This window comes from Pseudorca crassidens, chromosome 19, assembly GCF_039906515.1.
Source record: "Pseudorca crassidens isolate mPseCra1 chromosome 19, mPseCra1.hap1, whole genome shotgun sequence".
In the NCBI taxonomy this organism is placed as follows: domain Eukaryota; kingdom Metazoa; phylum Chordata; class Mammalia; order Artiodactyla; family Delphinidae; genus Pseudorca; species Pseudorca crassidens.
In genome coordinates this window covers 23509951-23536953 of record NC_090314.1, presented here as the reverse complement: position 1 = coordinate 23536953, position 27003 = coordinate 23509951, and the positions used below count along the sequence as shown (strand labels likewise).

Genomic DNA, 27003 nt, shown 5'->3' with positions numbered 1-27003 from the left:
AATTCATTTTTTCCCAACCTTTTCTGGACGATCAGGTTGATGTTCCTCAGGGCGATGTACTGCACCTCTGGCTCCCCAGACAGCAAAGTGACAAGTGGAGGGGCCAACTTCTTCAGCAGCATATTGTAGTAGTCAGAGTCCTTGGGTAACAACTCTAGAAATTTCATTAGGACTTTAACTGCTGAAAGCACCACTGCTGAGTTGGCGTGAGATAGCCAAGGAGTTACCCGCTCACAGATACTGAGGACAGAAAATGAAAATTAGTGCCTTAAATTATAATTTCTTTGCTCAATCCAATCTATAAGGTAATGTTGTCAGAGGTTCCCATGGCTCAGAAATTAGAAAATCAGTTAGAAAAGTCAAAACTCCATACATAGGTAAATTTGGGATCCAACACTGTGGACGCCTCAATCCCAGCAAACTACAAACACAGCAGGGATATCAGAAGACTTTAGGAAACCAGCAATAAGGGATGTTCAAACTGGAAGGGAACTAGCCAATACCCCAAACACCTGAAGCTCACACCATTTACCTTCCTATTTTATAGTCCTCTCTGTCTCCCCATATTATGTAAGGGCTCCCTGCCTCACAGCCCATTTCTCCTCAGCCTATAGGAAGTCAAATTAAGCATTCTGAGAGTTATTTCATAGTGAGCGATATCGACCAACTGTGGCTGAAGTTTCACTGTAAGATGCAGAAGGAGATGAGGTGACAGGGAAAACCACCCAACCTCTTGCATTCAGCATAATAAGGGAATCTCGGGAAGGGTGTTTGTTTGTTTGTTTGTTTTTAACAACACACCACCACTGCAATACTCTCTCAACCTCATCCCCTTCTCCTAGTCCCTGCCACCTACACTTAAATGTCTCATAAAATATAGAATATTTAGTTATCCATTGAGGGTTCTTCAGAAATTAACCTAATTTTGATAGCTCTTAGGCAACGTGAGTGGCTAGCTGACTCAGTTAAGGACACAAGGTAAGTAAGCTGTGTATTTCTCCCTTCCTCCTGTATCTACTTGGCTGACTCCCTGACCTCCTTTAGGTATTTATACAAATGCTACCTTCTCAGGGAGACCTTTCCTGACCACCCAGCATTTGTTAGATCTCCTCCTTACTTTATCTTTCTTGTTAGCACTTATCATCATCTGACCTATTATATGCTGTATTACGTATACATATTATATATACTTCTGCCCTATCCCTCAGAATAAGTGTTCCATAAGAGCTATGATTTTTGTCTGTCCACTGCTATATCCTCAGAGCCTAGAACAATGCCTGGCATACAGCACAGGCTCAATAAATATTTGCTGAGTGAATGAGTAAGTGTGAGATGTCAATGACCAAGAGAAAATAAAATTGTATGTAAAGTTCTTTCCAGAAGATATTTGTACTTTCAGTGATGGAAAGAAACTATCAGGGTGAGCTTTGGTTAAATCCAGAGGGAACAATTTCCCAGACAAGTGAAGAGCACTTACATTATAGTAGCTCAAGCTTTAGCCGGGCAAGGAAGGTTCCTATCTATCATAATTAAAATGAAGAGCCAGGGCTTCCCTGGTGGCGCAGTGGTTGAGAGTCTGCCTACCGATGCAGAGGACACGGGTTCGTGCCCCAGTCCGGGAAGATCCCACATGCCGCAGAGCGGCTGGGTCCGTGAGCCATGGCCGCTGAGCCTGCGCTCCGCAACGGGAGAGGCCACAGCGATGAGAGGCCCACGTACCGCAAAAATAAATAAATAAATAAATAAAATAAAATGAAATGAAGAGCCAACAATTCTTCAGAATTATTTTGCCCAGTACAGTGCCTATATACACAAAATGCTCAATAAAAACTGATGATACCTCCAATTCTGTAAACTAAAATGTATGTATGTGTATATGAAATTTAGTCAGTATCTGATAGTCAAAGAAAATCTGCAACACTAAAGTGGTAGAGCTGAGCAGAACAGTCCAGGTGTGCCTTCCAAAATCTTCTCCAAATTCAGACTGATGAGATTCCTATATCTAACGGAAGACATCATACATTTTGCTGGCTCCAACACAGTTTCTCTAGTACTAATTATAGGTATAAGGCAGCTCAATAACTAGTATCAAGCCACTTACTATGTATCTAAAAGAACGAAAATTTTGTCACTACAGTGAGAGACACTCAAAAAACCTTTGTTTGCCAAATGGCTAGGAATTGCTGTATGGGAGATGTGAGACCATGATGAGGGAGAGTTTTTCAGAGGGTTGTAACTATACTGTTCAAAGAAGAAATGAAAAATACACATCTCCTCTTAGGAAGAGCTATTTTTTGCATGGTTTACTCTACCACCTAAAATGTTCCTAAATACATTGAGAAAATACCACAGGATAGCAATATATATCCCATAAGCCACTGCTTTTCCCAACGTAACAGACCCTTATTCTAATACAGACTTACTAGAAATTATTGAACCGGGCAAGACTCCTAGATACTATCCAGAAAAACAGACTGACCTCTGAGCCTCCCGGTCATCTTTAGGGTTGTAATTAGACAGGCAGTCCAGGATGAAAATCTGGCCCCGTTCGGTACACTCATTCAGGGCTGTCAGTAGCTTATTAACGTTCTGTGGATTCAGATCGAGTAAGTTGCTGTTTGGGTGAGATTCACTGATTTCAGATAATGCTGCTACAGCATTAGCCACCACCTGGGAAAGAAGCAGATATGACCTTGATTTGTCAAGAACAGTACAACTATTTCTCTGGATCACTTCATAGATCTCAACCCATAACCGTTCCTGAACATTTTATGCAGTCAGCTAGAAAGAGATATACTGCTTTCAAAATGTATAATAAACCACCAATGATGGCATATATAGCTTCCTCATGGTCAGGCAACACAGAATTAAAACAATTCACATATTAGCAGAGAGTCCCTCATGATTTACTATTAAAACAATAATAATTTTAATAGTAGTCAACACTATCAGTAGAATTAAGACACATGAACAACTGTAAAAGAAGTGAAGGTTAGGGACTTCCCTGGCGGTCCAGTGGTTAAGACTCGTGCTTCCACTGAAGGGGGGCATGGGTTCGATCCCTGGTTGGAGAACTAAGATCCCACATGCCTCGCAGCCAAAACATGACAAAAAACACAAAACAGTGAAGTTTAAATATGAAACATATACATTAGGCAACGGAAAGAAAAATCTAGGCCAAACAATTTTATAGGTGTATGGGCGTGCATGTACTGGGGGGTGGGGAGGTGATACTTCAGGTGTCAATCACACCTTAAGTCTCAGAGTAAGAAAATGTGACCTTGAAACCATAGTTCACTGTAACATGATGTTAGGAAAGCACAGAATCTCCATGAAATTCAATTTCCTCATGTGAAAATGGGATAATTTAATCCACCTCACAGATTAGCTTTAGTTTGAGGATAAAATCAGATGACTTATGTATAAGTGCTTTCTGCAAAGCCTTATACAAAGTTAAGGTGGCAATATTACCATAATTCATCAAGACTAAGTTGCACAGTTTTTCATATTAACATCTCTGAAGTTGGGATATATTTAATAATCAATGGCATCTCAGTTTAATAGGAGGTATTTTTCTTTCTACGTAATAGAGGAAATAATAATGCATCTTAGAATCAATGAAATATGGTACCTCAAATGTATCCTTAACTCAGGAAGTATGATAAATGAAAAATTGCTACCAAATATAAGAAAGTACACTTGTATCCTGACTTAATAGACCCAGAAATCCCTACTAGCTGCAAGAAAAAAAAGTGGACACTTTATCAAAATTACAGATTATGTCTAATTTAACTAAGAAACCTAAAACCAATGAATGATTAAAGTAATTTTAAGATTATAAAAACACCCAAAAATAAACAAAACAGACAAAAAACTATAGCTCTCTACAAACGAATTTAAAACCACATTTTGCAGTGAGGCTCTCAGCTGTCGCTAAATATTAGCACAGTAAGGCTATATATAAATATTCTGTAAGCATAAATGAGATGCAATAGGTAGCAGCTTCATTAATTATGTATATTGAAAAGATTCTCAAAAATGTCAACTCATTTTTAGTTCTGACTGAAGTCCCTGTTAAAAGCTTGAGAAACTAAGAGTTGTATGATTATCCTTTTGCTAGCAAGAGAAGAAACATAATGGTTACAGTTTAGCTATTGATTTTAATATCCATATCACTTGGGTACTCTGCAGATTATCCCAGTATATGATTTTACCTAGAAGATAAATTCTAGAGAATATGGCTTTTTAAATCAAATAATACATTCATGACAGTATCCATTAACTAAGATAATGATGCCACAAATGGAATCACTTTCAGTTATAACTTAGTGATCAGGACAAAAAATTCCAAGATGAAAAAAAATCAAAGGTTCACTTGGTAAGTATGATTATGGATATAATATTTTATTGTTATTAAGACAAATCGAGAAGGATTATCTAGTTCACCTATCACATGATAGCATGCATGAGGTTCTTTCCTGACTTAATTTTTCTTTGCCAACCACACCATCAAGCATGGCCTTTAGTAAAAATTAAAAAGCATGAAAAGTGAAACAATAATCTCCATCATCTCAGTGCTTTACATGCAAGGAAAAGGTACTGTGTTTCCCCTGTATAATACACTTAATACACTGGATTACAGGATAAAGGATCAAAATGTCACACTGGAAGAACAAATGCCTGTTTTCCTCTCTTGCTGCCAACACATGCCCACTCTTGGTTACCAGTTCGTCCAAAACAAATGTCCTGTCACAACTTACCATTTCTGCCAGTCAAATTTTTTTAATGTTAAAAAAAACTAAATATGAGGTCTGTTAACAGGAAATGTTGAACAGAATGAACAATTAGAACTCCTCTGCTAACATCACAGGTAACTGGAAATTAAACCACGTATATAATGCAGCTAATGAAGTATATGTTCTGGTGGTAAAACAGGCAATTTTCAATTATCACATGAAAACAAGAAAAGAAACAGGGAAAAGTAAATCTAATTAAAAGATCCAGAGAGATCAGATTATATGATTATGTTCAGAAAAGTCTGCATGGGGAAAAAAGATCACTGCCAAATGGTCACTGCACCAATGACTGACCAGAGGAGATACACCCCCAATAACAAAACTCTACTGCTATTCCTCTAAAATTCCTTCTATTCTACCTTTCCGCTTTCATCTCCTAATCTTCACTTTCATACTGCTAAGTTTTCAGAAATATACTGAGGTGGGCCCATAAAGAGCCGCTTAGAGTTCTCCTGGTCAGTAAGCCATGCTTCTCTCACTCTAATGGAAATTTAAAATGAGCATCGAATCTCAAGCAGGCAAAGACTGACTTCAAGACAGCAGCTGGGTAGCTGGGGTATACAGGACAACTCACCTGTCTCTGTGTTTCTTTGGAATTTTGTATAGAATGTAGTACATATATTATCTGTTTGTAAAAATAAACTTTAAAAATAATGGATTGAAACATGATTTACTTCCTCTTCCCAGAGAGCCTTCTCCAAACAATAATTCATTATCAAAAGAAAAAATCTGACTCTTGCAGTAACTGCCCTGGTTTACTAGTGTATTAAAACAAAGGTTATGTCTCTTTCTCTTGTACCATCACTTTGAATGTGAACTAAGACTAACATGCATAACATTTTCCCCCCTAGAAAACTGGCAGTTCTTTTAGGAAACACTGCCATGAAAAGAACAATGGCCTTTTAATTATAATCTCAGAAAAACTGGAGTTCCCAAGAAAGAAAGGGGTTTCTAAAGGAAGTTTTGCTTTAAAAATGGATTTATAAATAGGGTTTAAGTGAGTTTTCTCAGCACATTGGTTGATTTACAAAGAGCTGGCATCTAGGCTATAAAGGAACATATCCCATAGCATCAAAAGAAATTTTTTTTTAATTCATCTTGCCTTCCAATTATGGTAAATTCTGTTCTTTGGAAGACTGCAATGAAACATTCCTCCTCCCCATACCACCCCTACCCCCTGTAAACCTAACATAATATGTATACTTTACAGATATTAAACACAAACATATATATACATACAGAAGTATGCGTGCACGTGTGTGTGTAAAATCACACTCAATACTAGACAAATTTTTCTCTGCCTTAACTGCAGACTTCCCTTCAATTTGACAGTTTGTTGTGGACCCTTGGAGTCTGCTGAATTTTTTTTTAACGTAAGCAATTTGTGTTTTGACTTACTTTATACTACACCTAATAGAATTGGACAAAGAGATAAAAGACAATAATAGCTAAAACTTACTGAACACTTACTATGACATTTACCTTCCCAGCAACTCTAAGGTAGTTGCTATCAAAATCCACCTATTACAGATAAGGAAATAGGCTTTAAAAATGAATTTATAAATAGGATTAGAGAAATTCAGTGACCTGCTTAGCCAACAAAGCTGGAAAGGTAAAATGCTTGAATACAAACTCAAGGCCTGGGGCTTCCCTGGTGGCGCAGTGGTTGGGAGTCTGCCTGCTAATGCAGGGGACACGGGTTCGAGCCCTGGTCTGGGAGGATCCCACATGCCGCGGGGCAACTGGGCCCGTGAACCACAACTACTGAGCCTGCACGTCTGGAGCTTGTGCTCTGCAACAGGAGAGGCCACAATGGTGAGAGGCCCGCGCACCACGATGAAGAGTGGCCCCCACTTGCCACAACTAGAAAAAGCCCTCGCACAGAAACAAAGACCCAACACAGCAAAAATAAATTAATTAATAAAAAAAAAAAAAGAGAAGCCACTGCAATGAGAAGCCCACGCACTGCAACAGAGTAGCCCCCGCCCGCCGCAACTAGAGAAAGCCTGCGTGCAGCAACGAAGACCTAACGCAGCCAATATAAATATATAAATAAAAATTTTAAAATGCATTGTTAAAAAAAAAAAGAATACAATGACTATACGGTACCAGTTAATTTTACAGTCATGCTTTAATCCAAGACACTGTCCAGACTGCCAACTAATAATATGCTGACTACATATGACATTCTGCAATGTTCCGTTTTTTTCCCCATCTTCTTTCCCAGAATGAGGAAGCTAAGTGAACACATCTACCTAGTGGAGTCAACACATACCGTTAACAGCAAGAGAGTCTGAATATCTGGTAACAAGTAAGATTTAAAAATTAGACTCAATAAAACTCATTACTTAGTTAAGGGGCTTACATAAGTAGCTTAAGATGTGTTTTGATGAAATGCGAATATTCACAAAGCTAAAACACTACAAATAAATATCTACAAATGGACAAAAGGCACTCCTAAGAAGCCAAGAGTTACTTGGCCCACCAGCCCTAAAATCACACGAAAGCATGCTGCAAAATGAACAAAACAAAAAATTTATTATTACACCATTATCTCCCTTTTGAGAGTAAGTAATCCCCTGCCAAATCAGAGCCTTGAGATCCCCTGCCAAATTAGAGTCTTGAGAAATGAATAAGCCGTGATCTTTCGGTACACTACTGAATTACTATGTACAACAGATCCAGTTTTCAGGAAGCTGCCTACGAAAACTGCTTTAGGCATATCCTTGAACAATTATCTTTTAAAAGTAATCCTGCAATGATGTGTTAAGTAATACTGTAAATAGATTTACTTCATTTGTAGATAAGCTGCCCTCAGAATCACCCTAAAAAATAATGTCTGGCTTTAAATAATGTATACAAAAGAATTAAATATCTCTGGGACTTCCCTGGTGACACAGTGGTTAAGAATCCTCCTGCCAATGCAGGGGACATGGGTTTGACCCCTGGTCCGGGAAGGTCCCACATGCCGCGGAACAACTAAGCCTGTGTGACACAACTACTGAGCCTACGCTCTAGAGCCTGCGTGCCATAACTACTGAAACCCGTGAGACCAGAGCCCGGGCTCTGCAACAAGAGAAGCCAATGCAATGAGAAACCCGCACACCGCAAGGAAGAGTAGCCCCTGCTCACTGCAACTAGAGAAAGCCCGCACACAGCAACGAAGACACAACACAGTGAAAAATAAATAAATAAAATTATAAAAAATAATAAAAACAGCTTTATTTAAAGAAAGAATTAAATACCTTTAAAAAATGAATTCGCCGTTGAAATATTAACCCTTCTAAAATCACTAATAACCAGCACTACGATCACTATACAATAAAGAAACCTTTGTTGTTATTAAGGGCTTACTCTATACCAGGTTCACTATTAAGTGCTTTGCAAGCCCTCTTTTATTTTTCACAACGTTCCAATGATAGAGGCACTGTTTATAATCTCCATTTTGTAGACGAGGATACTGAGATGTTTAGGGAGACCACCAAGCTAAGAATGGCAGACTAGGATACAAATCCAAGTCTGGTTGGTTGCAGAGCCTGAGTTTTAACCCTCATGTGTTAGTACTGGAGCGAAAAAAAAAAGAAAGTTCACAGTTACAAAGCACTTTTCTGTTTTTGAGATACTTTCATAAAGAGTGAGTCAACTCTTTATAAAAGGAAGTGATTAAATGCAATTTGGTATGCTGGATTGAATCCTGGAATAGCAAAAGGATATTTGTGTTGAAACAGGTGAAAAAAAGTCTGTACTTCAGTTTATAGTGATGTACCAACGCCAATTTCTTAGTTTTGACAAAGGTACCATGGTTATGTAAGATGTTAACATTAAGTAAAACTGTGTGAAGATAGGTATATGAGAACTTTCTGTATGGTCTTTGCAACTTTTCTCTAAATCTAAAAACCCGCCCCCAAAATGAGATTTTAAAAAAAAAAACCTAAGTTAGTAATAACTGATAAAATGAAAACTGATGATTAAAATTCCTAAGGTGAGAATACACATAAAAAGATCTCCACAAAGTTTATCATAAGGGAAAACAAAAATTGTTTCCTTCCTCTGCAAGAATTTAAAAACCGAAAAGCACTGAGATGGGCACTTGCCCTTATAACAGAGCAGCCTCCAATGATTCCACTTACTCAACACTCTGATCCTGCAGAAATTACCAGCAACTCATCTTTTAGTACCAAATACAACATTACTTACTTGGGGCATCCAGACACAGACTGAGTGAACATGTTACCTCCTACATCATTCTTACCCAGTGCCTACCACATACTGACACTCTCATACATGCCTAAAATTCTACCAGCTCTGGTACTCCTTTATGGACGCTGGGCATGAAGAGCATCACGCATTTCTAATTTTGCTTCTGTATAATATTTTAATTTTATAACTCTTCTTCTATTTATTGATATATGTTTAGGGATAACAGAATTCATATAATTAAAGTACTAAATTAAATGAGGTCATTAAGAGATGATTTAACGTTGCCCACGAGGACAACAAACATATTCTGACAAAAATCCTTCTCAAATTTACAAAGTGATCTAGAGAGACTTCAGTTTTTCAGCATTTATCATCTCAGACTGACAGCAAACCACCACAAACCTTCTAAAGCCTAAACAGAAATTACAATAATCAGAAAGTACGTCACGTTAGATCTGTTTCTCAATAGCTGTCATTTATTAAGCATTTACTATATGTCAGGCATTACTTCAGTTTTTAAAACAAATTAGTCCTTCATGTTGTTGTAGGGGGCTCCCTGTGCACTGCAGGATGTTTAAAGTATCCTTGAACTCTACCTACTAGATGCCAGTAGCAACCTTCCCATCAGTTGTGACAAGCAAAAGTGTTTCCTGACAATGCCAACTGTCTCCCAGGAAGCAAAATCGCCCCCAGTTGAGAACCACTGTCACATAATCTCATGTGGCTTCTACATGCTGGCTAGCACATGGTTAAAATACATACTTTTTCTGAGGAAAAAAAATGTTACTTTTCATAAAACAGCTTTCCAAAATAAGTTCATATTAAAAGAAGCTGGCAGTTTAACTAGAACCGTTGCTAAAGGCCATACCGGGCCAAGTTCTGAGAGCATGCTGCTTGTGCAGAAAAACCCTCAACAGACGAAAATATGTTTCTGGGGTTGTTTTTGTTTTGTTTTTTTAACTAATTCAGTAGTCTGTGCTTTGGCAGACAGGACAGAGCAATGGAAGAAGGGCATTCCCAGGGGCAGTTCTCAGAGAGATGGTAGAACTCAGAAGGCTCAGAAGACAAGATCAAAGGGGCTAAGGCGCTGAGCCAAAGGATTTAGGAGACCTGAGCTCACAAACAAAAAGCAAAGTACATGTGGTAGGGCTGTCAAGAGAGTCTCTGGAGTGGCAGATTCTGGGGTAAACATTAACTGAAGTTGGAATACCTCAAAATGCCTCTAAGAGAGAAAGGGAAAACTGCAGTAAGGAGGGAAAATCCTAATGCATGGGCAAAAGCTAGAGAATTATCACTATCACCCAAAAGTGTATCTTTCTTGCAAATATCAATTTAGTGAGACAGAATTTTCAAAACTCTGATTATTTGTGAAGAAATCATAGGAGCTATTTTCCTCTCGTGCCAAAGTGCTTCCTCATTCTGAATACGTTTACTTTCAAAATAATGGACTAATAAATCTGTGTCTGGAAATAAGTTTAGCTTTAATTCCCTCAGAAAGATTTTACCATATGAACCTGTATAGCTATCAAAGGGGTCAGAACCCTTTAAATTAATATTGTAGCAATAATGTTAACCTTTGCCTAATGTCTACTTCATAACCATGGCAGTAGCAGCCATCACTTCATGAACTCTCATAAGCCAGGCACTTTCACAGATGCTTTTTATGCAAGAGCTCAATTAATACTCCTAACGACTCTCTAAGTTGGTACCACTCACTCTACAGAAGAGGAAACAGACTCAGGGAGGTTAACCTAGGACTTAACAGTGAGAATTTTTTTACTTCAAACTATCTTTTCTCTTTCAAATAGTATTTCACGGAGAGTCAGTTTTAACTAAAGTTAACATATATACACTACTATATATAAGAGAGATAACCAACAAGGACCTACTGTATAGCACAGAGAACTATACTCAATATTTTATAATAGCCTATAAGGAAAAAGACTTTAAAAAAATTTTTAATAAAAAATAAAAACATTGGGCTTCCCTGGTGGCGCAGTGGTTGAGAGTCCGCCTGCCGATGCAGGGGACACCGGTTCGTGCCCCGGTCTGGGAAGATCCCACATGCCACAGAGCGGCTGGGCCCGTGAGCCATGGCCGCTGAGCCTGTGCTCTGCAACGGGAGAGGCCACAGCAGTGAGAGGCCCGCGTACCGCAAAAACAACAACAACAAATCAGGAAATGGAAAGATATGTCCCACTCCACAAATACTAAGCAGGGACAAAAGAGGGCTGGATATCTGGAGCCTACAGCCAAGAAAGCAAAGGAGAATCTAGAAGCTGGTTTGTGCCCAACATAAGTTCCTTGCGCGAAGCAGCAGAGAGGGCCCTCTGAAATCCTGATTAACATACGTTCTCCTTTCCTAGCAAGTGCCTCCAAATACAGTACAAATAGAACACTTACCAAGAAGGAACACCCCTTAAATTGCCCTATATTAAAAAATTTCTTTAAACATTATAAACCTATGCACATGCTAACTTCCAAAAAATGTAAACTAAATTCTTTCCAATGATATCATCCATCTATGAATCACCAGACGGAAAGAATGTAATGTTACAATGATCCTGTACCTTGTAGCTAAACACAGAAAAAGAACAAAAATTCCATGAGAAGGAAGAAAGCATGTTTATTTTCCAAAACAATTTAATAGAAGCTAATTTTAGAAATGCTGTCTGATTTTTGCTTTTAATGTAGACTAAATTCCAGGCAGAGGAAAAGGAAGTAAACAAAACAAAAAACAAAAATCCTAATAAGAACAACCTTATTACTGTGTTCATCAAATCTAATGACAGGAGAATTCTGACTGGATATCCAATAATATTAAGGACTTTCTTTAATGATCAGCTGATTAAATGAGTTTTTCATTCTTACGGTGTTTGGGATTTGCTTTAAAATCATCCAGTAGGAGAGGAGGTGGGGGTCAGGAAAGCATGTATGGAGAGTTAAATTAAACAAAACTGGCCATAGGTTGGTAACTACTGAAACTACAAGGTAGATATTTAGGAATTTATTATACTATTCCCTCAACCTGAATATGTTTGAAAATTTCCACAATAACAAAAAAGTTAATCAACTACTGTAAGACCTATTCAATAAAACAAAATTAAAAGGCAGCTCCTGTAATTTCCACTACGTCTGAACCATAAGCATAATTTCTACAAAGATAAAATAGGTAAAACCCCAGGTTACTGACACTACAATGATATGCCCAACATTTGTCAGCCTTGGAAGATAAAACAGTGAGGTTTCACCTGGCTTTCTTCTCCCACCTGGCAAGGATGCACCAAGCCCAGCTGACAGAAGGCTCACCATATGGTCTGAACTGGAAGACAAACTCTGGCATACAGAATGCTTAAATCATGAATATTCCTACTCAATGGCCAATACTTCTCTAGAGGCCCTCTTTTGGAACAGAGGTTGCTTATTTGCAATGCAGACACTAACCATATCAAGAGACATTTCTGAAAAGGTTTTCTGAGGTAGAAGAGACTGTTCTTGAGTCCCTGGGAAAAAGTTACCTTCACAAAGCTGTTGACAGCCATGATGGCCATGTCTGGCTGACTCTTGGCATAGTTCATCAAGTAGAGAGATACACAAGCTTCTTTAGTTCCAGGTTGTCAGTCTGCATACAATTCACTACATCTGGAAAGAGACAGCTGAGAAAAGAGGAAGGGAAAGCGAACAGATGTTGGTGCCAGGCTGTTGGACAGAACACAAAGAAACAGCCTTAATTTAAAAAGTGATTCGATGTGAGCACAAATGTCCACTAGTGATAATACTTACCACAGAAATGAATTACTAAAGAATTTATAATAATGGTCCCAAGATGTCTAAAAATAGATTTTTAAAAAACTTTTTACTATGAAAATTTTCAGATTAGAGACAGCAGTTTAATGAACCCATGTATCCATCACCCAGCTGCAAACAAATATTGATACATACCCGATCTTGTTTCATACACAACCTCAACCCACTTGCCTTCCCCCAGTCCCTACCCCATCTAGTTGCTCTAAACAATTTCTAAACAAATCCTTCACAAACATTTCCTATATAATATTTTAGTGTGTATCTTTACAAACTTTTTAAAAAAATCACTGTCACACAAAAAAATTAACCATAATTTTTCACATCAATTCTTTGCAGTTCAAAGCACTACAGTTGTTATGCTTTTTAATGCACATATTCTTCCATCCCTGACCAGTGGGAACTTATTTGATTAGCTTCCTTATTAAAACAGTTCTCAGATAATGAGGACCTTTGTTCAAAATTTTAACCATTTTCAGAAAATGAAACAGTTCTAAACGTGTGTGCCATGTACACATTTAGATTCTATTGTATATATACACCCATGAAGGAAGTGACCAGTAACAGGTATTGGGACTCAGACCCTAGGTTAGGATCCTGGCTACATTACCACTAGCTGTATGACTTTGGGATTATTCGTTAGCCTCTCCAAGTATACACTGCTTGATCTCTAACATGGAGTAACTTCTAATTCAGAATAACCTCTAGTTCAGAAGGTATGAGGACTATAAAAAACATTGCAAGTAAAAGCATCTGTCCCTGTGCCTGACACAGAATGCACCTAAATTTAAACTTCCCTTTTCTTAATGACATTAGGAAGGTCATCATCAGCCTTAGGACCTTCTCAGATGTTTGAGTTACTACACCTCACATCCACCACTAGATGCTGCAATTTACTTGGCATTCTTGCACTCATCCATTTCTTATCAGCAGCATTTGACCCAACTAATAAAAGGAAAATCAATGCATTTCATATTAACATAAATATTTTAAAGTAAAAATCTACCTATTTTACTTATTTTCTTAAATTAAGATGACATTGTTTTAATTTTTGCCAATCTCTTTAATGTCTACTTTAAACAAAAACGGCTGGATTCTCACACATGCTCCTGCATTCAACCTGTTGTAGAATGTTGTTTAGCTGAAGTGTAAGAAGAAAATCCATTTGCATACACGTATATAAATTGGAAAATGGAGGAGTATTTTAATAGCTTTTTCATATAACTGGATGTTCTTCTTTGATACATTAAAGCTAGACAAATGGTTGTTTTTCTTTTTGTTTTTAGTCCACAAATGGTAGTTTCTTAAAAGTTAGGTACAATATGGAATCTGAAACCATATCAATAAACTTTCTGTACTTGGTTGCATTAAAATCCATTCATTTATCACTTATTTTGAATGGATATTTTACCCATGCATAATTTTGTGATGTATGCACTGGTCATTTGGAAAATACTGGTTCAATGAGTTATGCAGATCTTCTCTATGGTGGCATATTTCATTATACAGCAGCAAATAATCACAGTCATTAATTTCACCACCAATCTCATCAGAAAAATCTCTAAGTATTGGGAAGCTATCAAGCTCACGATGGGAGATACAAGTTTTCCAACACTCTAATTTTTACTTTAAAGTCGAAATTTATCTACTGTCAAATTTTTTCCCTTGAAGTGACAGGTTCACTTTGTTCATTTTTTATAAAATGTCTCCCAAATACCGAAGTCTGATTAACTATAGTTCTGTCTGTCAACCTTTCTTCCACAAAGAAATGGTGTTCCCAAGTCAAACAATTGTGCAAGGGCTTTTTTTCAAGTCAACCGTCACACTTTGCTATGCAGTAGAAGTACTTTATGCCTAATTCCTATTTCATCACACAGAATATTAAAAAGACCTGAACTCAAGGTTCAAGGTTTACTGAAATAAATTTTTAGTGCTTCATGCAGGACAGTCCTAAGTGAAACTGCCCTTTTTTCCTGCAAGCACATGATGGTGAAGAATACAATGACTACTTTTACAGTTTGGCACCACTGCCTTAATTCACACTAAGGCACCAGCCATGCAAATGTCAACACAGTGAAAAGGGTAAATAACACCTAAGTATTATTACAAGAATAGCTTTGACTTCATGGATTTCATGGAAAGGATCTCGGGAATCCTCAGGGGCCTGCAGACAATCCTTATTTATTTCCAAATGGCCTTCCTAAATTACAGGAAAAAAGGGAGGAAAAACAAAAAAGACCCTTTGGATTTTGTTACCACTGATTTTCATCTTGAATTCAGCAATTAAAGGCAGAGTTGTAAAGTTGAGGGCACTGGCTTGAGCCAATTAAAGTACACATGGGCTTCTGCTTCTCAGTGTATTTTTATCATCTTCTAAAACTACCTCAGCAACAGATTTGTAACTGTGTCAGCTCTCAGGAGGTTTTATGCTAGATCTGTATGCAAGTGAAATCAAGCTCGTTTCACTCAAGAAAAAAAAAAACAAAAAAAACTTAGTCACAGAGTTAATATAAAAGCAACTACACTTCCTGATGTTTCCAGTGGGACAAACTCATTCTTATACGTTCTGACTGTAATAGCTTTAAATAAAAAGCAGTAGGGCTTCCCTGGTGGCGCAGTGGTTGAGAATCTGCCTGCCAAGGCAGGGGACATGGGTTCGAGCCCTGGTCTGGGAAGATCCCACATGTCGCGGAGCAACTGGGCCCATGCGTCACAACTACTGCTACTGAGCCTGCGCGTCTGGAACCTGTGCTCCTCAACAAGAGAGGCCGCGAGAGTGAGAGGCCCGCGCACCGCGGTGAAGAGTGGCCCCCGCATGCCACAACTAGAGAAAGCCCTCACACAGAAAGGAAGACCCAACACAGCCATAAATAAATAAATAAATAAATTTAAATCATGTGGGCTTCTAAGAAGACCTCTGCTTAAAAAAAAACAAAAAAAAAAACAAAAAAAGCAGTAAAAGCCATAGAGTAAGAGTCTAAAATGAGCAAAGCAGAAGAGATTACCCTTACCTAACATCTTTCCCCACAGTCATAGCAGCAATCACTTTCTTCACAGCCTCCTTCCTCTTTTCTTTCTTTTCATTGTTGAGTTCAGCCTTTAACTCAAAGATTTCTCCTAAAAGACAACAAACGGGTGAGATCACAGGATCAGAGAACTAGAGCAGAACACTGTACTATATAGCAAGTAACACAACAGATGACCAGTGGCAGGGCTGCAACTGAAATAAGATTATTTAAAAATTATAGGATAGGTACAGTTCAAATCCCTAGAATATTAACCAACCCATTGATAAGGATGCTATTTTGGGGTTATCGCCAGAGAGGAAGGTGTAAGCCAGATCTCAGGAAGCATAGAAGTGGGAAAAAGGAAAGATATCTCATGATATCTTACTAGGATGGGGAGAGAACGGCATCTGAGGGATGATCTCCCGTCAGAATTTCAAAGTCCTGGGAAAAAAATAAATGCAGGCAGCAAACAGGTTCACAAATCAATGTTTTCAAACCAGAAGAGACTCCTCATTCACCTACTCTCAACTCAACAACTGAGGCTCAAAGGTCACTAAGTGAGCGAGTGACAGAGCTGGCCTTAGAACTGTTTCTCCCGACTCTTTAATCCAGTGTTTCTCAACGTTGGCTACACACTATTGCCCGGGAAGTATCTAGAAATGCCAATGCTCAGGCTCCACTCTGGACCAAATAAATCAGAATGTCAAGGAGTAGAACTCCTACGTTCATATTTTTTAAAGTTTCCTCAAGTGATTCTAATGTATAATCAGGGTTGAGAATCACTGCTCTAATTAGTACTTTAAGATGATAATGGGCTTTAAGGCCCTATCCTGTTCAATCAATCTAAGAACAGAAATAATAATCCTGAAGCTTCAAGAATGGTACAAACCAGAGTCATTTCTAAAGGTATAATCTTAAATGACTGACTGCTCAGGCGCTGCACCGTGAAATGCCAGGACTGTCACCACTATTTTAAGGCCCAGGCTCACCTATCTTCAGAAAGCTGGAGCTGAAATAAGAAAAAAGGTTAACAGCCCTCAACTGGTTTTAAAAGAAAGAAGAAAATATACTATAAGACCACGAAAAAGAAGTTGACTATTGTCACGTCAACTTTCAATCCACAGAATTGCCTCATTTTCTTCCACCTTTATGACTGTTCTTGATGTTCACTTTAACCTCGTTCACCAGTATAGAAATAGTGGGGGCAGCAAACTAGGTGATCTGCTGAAGCCTCTAAATGGGAAGGATGAACTGGCAAGCACAGAAACTGAGCACTAAAAAAGCCTGTTACATCAAAATCCATCGCTAACAAAGCAAACAAACTGTTACAAAAATCACCCTTTTATTTGACAGCTGCAAAAATAGCACAGACAGAAAAGCTGGGCCCTTTAAAGAGTCACTCTCCTCTTCTCCAAGTCCTCTGCTGCCAAATCCAGCTCTTAGGGTTCCCATCATTTACTTCTGAAAACAGTAAAGGACAAGCAGCACGGTTTCAGAAAATCTGAATTGTGAATAGCAGCAGGAGCTGAAGAATCAAAACAGGATATAACTGAAATTATTCCAACTCCAACAGCATAAATTTAAAGAATATGCGCCAGTGGCAGTTCTGGTGGGTGTTACAGGAAGTAAAAGGAACACAGTCTATCCATTTTTTAAAATGTGGTATTTATCCAGCCATGATTCATCTGTAAGTCTCAAACCTTTATAAAAATCCCTGAATTAAAAAAAGGTTACCAGGACCCATTATAAGTGAAGGTTTGAAAAATCAGGTGAGTTTTAAAATTACATCTTTTTGTGTTATTATAGAAACATCTTGGTCATCAAAGCACACAAAATGTTAACAGAAGAAATAAATACATTTCAGAATGATAAGAGAATAAGAAAAAAAGCTGAAAATGAATGACAAGGGGCTAAATGCTTTTGTACGCTATAAGCAGTAAAAACAGCAAGAAGTTGGGTGGAGCCAAGGAGGAGCACGGAGGCAAGGTATCTCATACATACTGCAGCTTTATTAAATTCTTATCTTCCCCCCTCCTTTTCCCCTGAATCAAATCTACCAAGCATTGCTAGCAGCTAGCAACAGTTCTCAATCTCGGCTACACATCAGAAAATTCTGGGGAGCTTTTAAAAAAAACCCACGTCTAGGCCATATCCCACACCAAAGAAATCAGGATATCTGCAGGGGTAGGACTGGACATCACCTATTGTCTTTTACTTCACTGGGCAATTCCAATGTGCAGGCAAGGCTGAAAGCCATGGACTAGTAGCTAATGTAATTAAGCAACTCTCTATGGTGTTTTCTGTATTATAATAGAAGTTTACCCTTAAATAACTCCAAACGACAGAAATATGCTTGTGCTTTCTAGAAAATTTTCTGGTGCTCCAGGCCACTATGTGTGCCCTCCCATTTTTTCTTTTGAAATCATTTTAATCTTAAAGAAAAGTTGCAAAATTCCCCATCTGCTAACATTATGCCACATTTGCTTTATCATACTTTTTATATATTTATACATTTTTTTCTGATTCATTGAAGAAGTAAACTGTAGACATCATGTCTCTTTAGCTCTAAATATGTCAGTGTATAACTTCTAAGAACAAGGAATTATGTTACATAGCTATAATACAATGATGAAAATCAGGAAGTTTAACAGTGATATACTGTCATTATCTAATCTATAAACCTTATTCAAAGATCTTGATAAAGTCTTTTATAGTAATTTTACCCCCATCCTCCTTGGGCCAGGATCCAATGCAGGATCATGCATTACATTTACTGTCATGTCTCTTTAGTCTCCTTTAATCTGAAACAGCTGGTCAGCCTTTGTCTTTCATGATAATGACATTTTAAAAAAGTACAGGCCAGTCATTTTATAGAACACCCTCAGCTGTCATAGGTGTTCCCTCATGATTACACTGAGATTATGCCTTTTGGCAGCCATAATTCAGAAATGATGATATGAAATCATCATCTGTGGAAGGATAAGAAAATATCAAATTTCCATGCATTGTTTTGCATAATCATTTTTTGTTAAAAATTTTTAAAATCATATGTATTAATACATGCATAGAAAAGACTGAGGATACATACCGAGTTCCCATCAGGAACAGGAATAGGGAGGGAGGGAACTTTCATTTTTACTTTTTATTGCTGTATTGCTTTAGTAGTACGCCTTGTAATAAAATGTTTATGTCCAAGTAAAAAATTAAAAGAATTTGGTGCAACCACTATGGAAAACACTATGGAGGTTCCTTAAAAAACTAGAGTTACCATATGATCCAACAAACCCACTCTTGGGTATATATCCAGAGAAAATTCTAATTCGAAAAGATACATGCACCCCAACGTTCACGGCAGCACTATTTACAATAGTCAGGACATGGAAGCAACCTAAGTGTCCATCCACAGATAAATGGATAAAGAAGATATGGTTTATATATACTATGGAGTATTATTCAGCCATAAAAAAAGAATGAAATACTGCCATTTTCAGGAACATGGATGGACCCAGAGATTACCATACTAAGTGAAGTAAGTCAGACAAAGAAAGACAAATATATGGTATCACTTATACGTGGAATCTAAAAAATGATACAAATGGACTTATTTACAAAACAGAAACACTCACAGACACAGAAAATAAACTTCTGGTTACCAAACAGGAGGGGAGGAAGGGATAAATCAGGACCTTGGGATTAGCAGATACAAACTAGTATATATTAAATAAACGACAAGGTCCTACTGTATAGCACAGGGAACCATATTCAATATCTTGTAATAACCTATAATGGGAAAGAATCTGAAAAAGAATATATATATGTATACACACACACACACACACACACACACACATATATACACACACACACACCTGAATCACTTTGCTGTGCACCAGAAATGAACACAACATTGTAAACCAATTACACTCAATTTTTTTAAAAAAGAGAAAATAAATGTGCTTCTTCCTTTTACCCTCCTCAGATCTATCAATCTTCAATGGATCAATCTTGGATCTCTTCCTTTCACTAAAACCTTCAGGTCAAAATGATGTGCACCACAGCCGTATCTTTAAAAACCCATACTTTAATAATTTACTCAATACACTTTTCTGTAGGATATCCCCAGTGAGATGGTCCAAGACATACATGTCTGAAGAGGTCAGGAGCATTCTACTTGGAACAATCTTACACCACAACTTTTGAAGAATCTTCAAAAAAGGCTGTGATCAGGTTCTCATACTTACCTTTTTTATTGGTTGTGAAGTACTTGGAGTCAGTCATGGTTGTGGATCTTTAATGCGCACCTACAGCAAGAGAAGAGAATTCCTTTAACCAAGTTATTTATGTCCAGCAAGGCATTCAACTAATTTTAAGATCATTTATATACAAGAAGTTCTGCATTCAGAAAGTATCTTCATCCTTACCACCATCACTGGTGATCCAAAGGGATGCAAGGATAATTAAGAATGTAATCCTTGCCTCAAAAGCTAATTGGAACAAAATCCAAAGGCCTAATGGAATAGAGTGATAATCTGAACCTATCATAGTTTTATAATTTTATCCACAATTATCTCCTCAGAGCCTGCAAGACCTAAAGCTACATCTTTTTACAAATACATCTTCAGTTAGTCACTCCAATATTTAAAATAAAGAAAAGTTTGTTTCAAAAGATCTCCCCATTACTTTCCGTTAAAGCAAATCTGATTTACTTCCCTGCCTCAAGACGGAGTCACTCTAAGACATATATTCTGAAACAGAGTAAAACTGAAAGAGAAAAAAATTTTATCAACCTCTTCACCATTACATGCAACTGTCAATAAAAGGAATTTCTTTCAGAAAAAAAAGAAAAGCCTAGATTAGTAGGACAATACTCTTTCATGACAAACACCTAGAGGCAAACATCTAGAGAGGTGTTATGCATGGATTTTTTTTTTAAATTATGGTTTTCATATTTCCAACAACCTACAATTCCCCCGAGTATTTCCCAAAACAAAAAATATCAGTTTACAGTTAAAAACAATGCAAAAAACTGAGATATTTGTTCAGTCACACTGAGTGCTAAAGAGGATGAGAACTGGTGTTAAAACTTAAAAGAACATGGATCCCAGCTTCAATTTAACTTTTCTGTTCCAATTTCCAGAATTAATCCAGTTGACATAAGTCTCCATTGGTAAAACGAAAACAGCATGGACTGATCACACTTCTCCCCAAATAATGAGACAATGTTTTCTGATTTGAGAAACTCTAAGATTTTGTCCAATGTACTTGACTTCTTTAAATACATTAAAACTTTCTTTTAATGATATTCCTGCTGCACTCAAAAATGAGTATCTTCTGGGATTTCCCTGGTGGCACAGTGGTTAAGACTCTGCACTCCCAAAGCAGGTGGCCCAGGTTCGATCCCTGGTCCGACTAGATCCCACATGCGTGCCGCAACTAAGAGTTCGCATGACACAACTAAGGAGCCAGCAAGCCTCAACTAAGGAGCCCGCCTGCCACAACTAAGACCCGACACAACCAAATAAATAAATTTTTAAAAAATGATTATCTTCTTACTGACCACCATCATTAATAATACTTATCACCAAATTTTGGACAGATGCCCTGGCACCTACTCATTATTTTCTGGTCAAAACAACATGAGTGATAATATATTTGGCAAACTTGAGCAATAATACCTCCACAAACAATGGTAATTATGGATCTGAGAAAAAAGACCTAAGCCCTCAACAAATCAATGCAATTAAGGAAAAAAGCCAGAAAATCATAAAATAATGAAAAAAGGTTGGCTCTAGTTTGTTCTCTAAAATGTACTACTTGGACTATTTAAGGGAAATTAGACTCATCTGTTATCTTTCCAAGGAGCTACTTAATGTTTATAGTACTGATCCTTATACAATAGTGCTTTTAGGTTGTACAAGAATTTCACTGAATTTACCTTGTTAAAAGAAGTGAGCTAGAACTCACACAAATCATTACAGAATACAGAAATTTCTGATTTGACACTATTTGTTATAACTTAAAGTGAGCCTGTAACAGAGGCTTGTCTTATGTAGTATTTTCACAATGTCTTTTCTAGCTAAAATTCAAAGAATTATAATCTTTTAATCCATTTCATCACTTAATCCATTCACAGTGTAAACTAAATGTGAAGTAGGCGAACTGAAGAAAGGAGTCCTTCACATAAAAGACCTGGAATAGGGACTTCCCTGGTGGTGCAGTGGTTAAGGATCCGCCTGCCAATGCAGGGGATGTGGGTTTGAGCCCTGGTCCAGGAAGATTCCACATGCCACGGAGCAATTAAGCCCGTGTGCCACAACTACTGAGCCTGTGAGCCACAACTACTGAGCCCACGTGCCACAACTACTGAAGCCCACAAGCCTAGAGCCCGTGCTCTGCAACAAGAGAAGCCACTGCAATGAGAAGCCCACACACACCGCAACTAGAGAAAGCCCACGCACAACAACAAAGACCCAACACAGCCATTAATTAATTAATTAATAAAAAAAAAGACCTGGAATAAATGTGAAGTTATCATCTAAGAACTTATATATACAAAGAGGAAAACCAGTATACAGAAATGATTACAGTACTAGAGCCTGACAGGAGGGCCACAGCTCAAGGCCATTATGGTCTATCCAGGATGTTGTTACACCACTCTAATCCTTTGGGATCATCAAAAGTTAAAACTTGCTTAACATTTAAAGACAAAAGCTGCTTGGAATTTCTCACTGTTTCTTTGAAAAAGGGCATCAAAATCGTTCTGTTTTCTAAAGCTCTCATACACATTCACATATATTAAATTTTTAACAGAAAATTTCAGCATGATCTGTTAAACATTAAATTAACCTCGTCTTAAATTGTACCTTTATTAGTGACCCACACATTTCATTACTTCCCCTAACAAATTTCATCATCGAGGAATAGATTTCTGTCCTTTTACATTGTGAGCACTAAGTTCTTACTAGAGAATAATGTACCAGCCCACAAAATTTCAGGGAAGAGGAGAGAATCAAGTACATGATCTTAGACCCTAAATTAAGAACCCCTGCTTTTGAAGAGAAAGGAGAAACACACCACTCTCTTATCTCGCACTGTCCTACACAACAGTAATGAAATATCCCTTACACATATTGGCAGAGCAACATTTTATCATGTCAGTTCCTGACTTAAGCCAAAAGAAACTCCCCCAAAATAAAAATAAACCAGCCTAAACAAAAACAAATGAGAAGAGTCGGGGTTGCACAACACTGTGAATGTACCAAATGCCACCAAACTGCTCACTCTAAAATGGTTAATTTTATGTTATGTGAATTTCACCTCAAAAAATTGCATACGTATGCATTTTTTGGCTGCGTTGAGTCTTCGTTGCTGCACGTGGGCTTTCTCCAGTTGTGGCGAGCGGGGGCTACTCTGCGTTGCTGTGCGCGGGCTTCATTAGTTGCAGGATGCAGGCTCAGCAGTTGCAGCACATGGGCCCCAGAGCACGTGGACTTCAACAGCTGCAACGCGTGGGGCCAGTAGTTGTGGCGCACGGGCTTAGTTTCTCCGTGGCATGTGGAATCTTCCCAGACCAGGGATCAAACCCCATGTCCCCTGCATTGGCAGGCGGATTCTTAACCACTGCACCACCAGGGAAGTCCCTGTATATATTTTTAAATGAGACACTGTTTCTTTGTTTTTTTTTGTTGTTGTTGTTGTTGTTGTTTTAATGAGACACTCTTAATCACACACCAGAGATGAATATGGTCAGATTCTCTAAAACATAAGATGGTGAAAACTGTTGTCTGGGGCTTCCCTGGTGGCGCAGTGGCTGAGAGTCCGCCTGCCAATGCAGGGGACATGGGTGCGTGCCCAGGTCCGGGAGGATCCCACATGCCGCGGAGCGGCTGGGCCCGTGAGCCATGGCCGCTGAGCCTGCGCATCCGGAGCCTGTGCTCCGCAACGGGAGAGGCCACAACAGTGAGAGGTCCGTGTACCCCAAAAAAAAAAAAAAAAAAAAAGCTGTTGTTTCCTTTAGAAGCCAAAGAAAAAGCAGCCAAGATAGAGTTCAAAGAATAAGTCAAGTATTTGCTGAAAAGCCTCAAAAATCAAGTTCCTTCTGGGAGCTGGGGGGGAATCTATTCCTCAGGAGAGTCCCAGGGCAAAGCCAAGCCATCATGGAGCTGGAATTCACACTACCTTTTTAGCAGATCAAACTAGAGAAGTCACCGGCTGTTCTGAGGACCTGAGGTATGACCTCAGGACATTGTTAAAAAATAATAACGCTGCCACAGTCAAAAGCACAATCACTCTAACTTTCCTAGCCCAGAGTATGTCACTGCATTTCAGAAAAGGTCTCCCTGTACAGGATTATACATCTAGATTTAACATAACCTAGTTTCTACTAAATATAGCTTGTAAAAGTCCCTTCTCAACTATTCCTCCCTCCTTCCGGTGCCCGTAAAGAGAATAAGGCCAGAAAAAAATTAATAGGGTCTTAATTTCAAATGGCTCTCTGGGAAATGGCAGCTAAATTAGTTGGCGAGGCCACTAAATCCCCTCTTCGCATAAAGTAGGACTTTACACAGTTGGTGCTAGTAGGGAAAAAGTGAACAGTTGACCAAATTATAAAGCAGAAAGGTCATCTCAGCAATCTTTGATTACAAGGGTGAGAGGTGCTAATCAGATATTTCAATAATGCAAAGACAATGGCATCTTCAGGTATCATTTATTGCCTAAGAAATGACAGCAGACAACTCATTACAACAGACACACCTGCAATTTCCATTTAAAAATGACCACAAAATAATGTTAATATTATCCAGTAAGAAAAAAGCTCAAAAGTTTTACATCCAATTCTTAACTGAAATAAACTCTGGAAAACTTAGGCCTGGAAGGAGAGAAAAGAAGGAAGAAAGGAAAATGCGTCCTACCTGATTCGTTCCCTGTTCAGCTTGGTTCGTAATATTTTAAAATACGGGTGTGTCAAAGAAGAAAAAGAAAAGATGGAAGAACTGGACTTTCTTGAGTCTCTTAAGTCACAGAATGTTAGCTTTGTATTACCTTTACCACCCAATTTTCAGTGAGGTTATTTGCAGAACACACTATACTTTCTGCTTCTTTGGGAGTTTAAAACTACTAAGATACCTGCAAACAGTTCTCATCTTACCACCACGCTTAGTCATCATTGGAATGTTACACGTTTTCTTGTACAGCTGCATCTCCTTCATCTGCTGCTTTCTATTATGACTCTGTAAGTGTACCCTGAGGCTAAGCAACAGAATTATACCAGGGAGGTGATTAATAATTTAAATTGTTCCTCACTGAGACCACTTCCTTTGTCATTCTTCCTTTTCTAAACTTACTGAGTTTTGTTTACTTTCTCTTTTAAACCACATGATTATAACAGTGTTTGGCATTTAAAAAACACTTCTTAAAAGTCAAAGTTTAATGAAGCATTCACACTTTATTCACACTGCTTCAAAATGAAGCAGCCAGGTGAGTTGAAAAAAAGTCTGCCCCGCAAATGGGCACTGTTTTCAGTGCTCTAAAAACAAAGAGCATGAATCAATTCTTTGGATTCAAAGAATATGGAATAACAGGAAGTTCCAGTTTCTTTACCTCTGTCTTAATCTACAGTCTTTCCTCAAACCAGACCGCTCCTTCTAAGACCAGAAAGAAAAAACTCCGGGCTAAGATTTACTCCCACCTGCTTCCCCCTCTCTCACAACGGGTCAATTCTGGAGGTTTCTCTTCCCGTTCTCCAATGTCAGGAATTCCTCTTTTTTCCCCAGGTGGTCAAGATTCTAGGGATATGTTCCTCCATTACGAGGTGAGGGAGAGGTGTCTCAACCTCAAATTACAGAAGACGGGTGAGGTCTGCCCACCTATGAGCAAAACTCTGGGGGAACCCCTTTCCCCTTCTGGTACCTGGACACGTCCCAGCCTCTCAGTGAACGACGCCAAACTGGGAAGAAGGTTCTCCCCTCGGCCTCCAGTCTCTATCGGCCACACCCCTGGCCTCTGGCCCTCCTAACCCCCCACTTCGAACATCTTTTCCCCAGTGCCCCCCAACTCCCAGTTGCCACCCCGCGGATTCCCTCACCCCGCTCCAGCGGTGGAGTCCCTTTCTCCAACCCTCTTCCTCATAACGGTCACACCCGACGGCTCACTCCATCTTCAACGGTCACGCTCCTAAGATTGCTCTCCTCCGCCCGTCTCCCACCAAGCCTGGCTCCCTTCCCCAAAAGAGGGACACACCCCAAAGTTAGCCGCCCTGAACTCACCGGAGGCAAGGGCAGGGGTGGCAGCAGCAGCCAGAAAGCAGTGCTGTAATGGTTTCCTGCACGCCACGACTCCTTCTCCAAGTCTAAGCCACTGCGCAAAACCCACTTTGCCAGGGACAAACATGGTGGACAGGAAACTCTGACGTCAGACGGCCTCGCCGTGTGACGTCATCCAGGCGCGCGGGAGAACCAGAAAGGCGGGCATCTTGGTCGCCTTGGAGACGGAAAAATTTTGCGCAGTCGGGAAGTGACCTGAGGTCCGGGCCTCGAGGAAGTTCACTGACGATCGGAACGGATCTATTAAACAAGATGACATTCCCTGGATTTGTTTCCTCGCACAGGAGTTCTCTAAAAACTTACACATAGGGATAGTGAAACATCCTGTTTTCTTAAAAACAACACAAACAAAAAAACCCAGCTAATTTCCCTGGCCAGTTCAGGAATGTGAACAATGGTGATCCAGCCGAAGACCATACAAGGGCAGTGGGACTGGAGGAGAGTGGTGCAAGGAAAAGAGGTTGACATGGCCTCAGATCTGAGTTTGAATCCATCTGAGATCGAATCCCTGTCCTGAATGTGATTAGGAAAGTTACTTAACGTCTCCTCAACCTTAGTCTTACTTGTGAAATAAATCCAGTGATATAACTCTCTCCAGCTTGTGAAGCTTAAAGTAGGTAAGGCGCCCAGCATGTAACAGGTGTGCTTACACAAAAGTAAGTTCCTTTCAGAAACCAAGACCTAGATATCTCTGTACCTTCCCCTCTAAACGAAAACTTCCCACCTAAAACTGCTCTAAGTAATAATAAAGTCTTTAACCAAAAAAAGAAGAAGAGGAATGTGAAGAATGAGAGCCTGAGGCAGAAGTTGGGAAACCAAAGTGCAAAGGGGACTGAGAAGTAGAGAGGCAGAAGGAAAAGCTGGTGGTCATAA

At 38.9% G+C, this 27003-nt stretch overlaps 1 protein-coding gene across 1 annotated transcript in view; it reads right to left on the bottom strand.

Annotated features, from left to right (window-relative positions):
• The window catches only part of LOC137212582 (AP-1 complex subunit beta-1-like), a 75651-nt gene that overhangs the window by 44548 nt on the left and 4100 nt on the right, over positions 1–27003 (bottom strand). The window contains 6 exon segments of the mRNA XM_067716076.1: positions 19–240; positions 2480–2670; positions 12515–12583; positions 12586–12652; positions 15812–15917; positions 20050–20109. Of these exon segments, the coding sequence (XP_067572177.1) occupies positions 19–240; positions 2480–2670; positions 12515–12583; positions 12586–12652; positions 15812–15917; positions 20050–20086 (692 nt within the window). The 5' untranslated portion in view covers positions 20087–20109.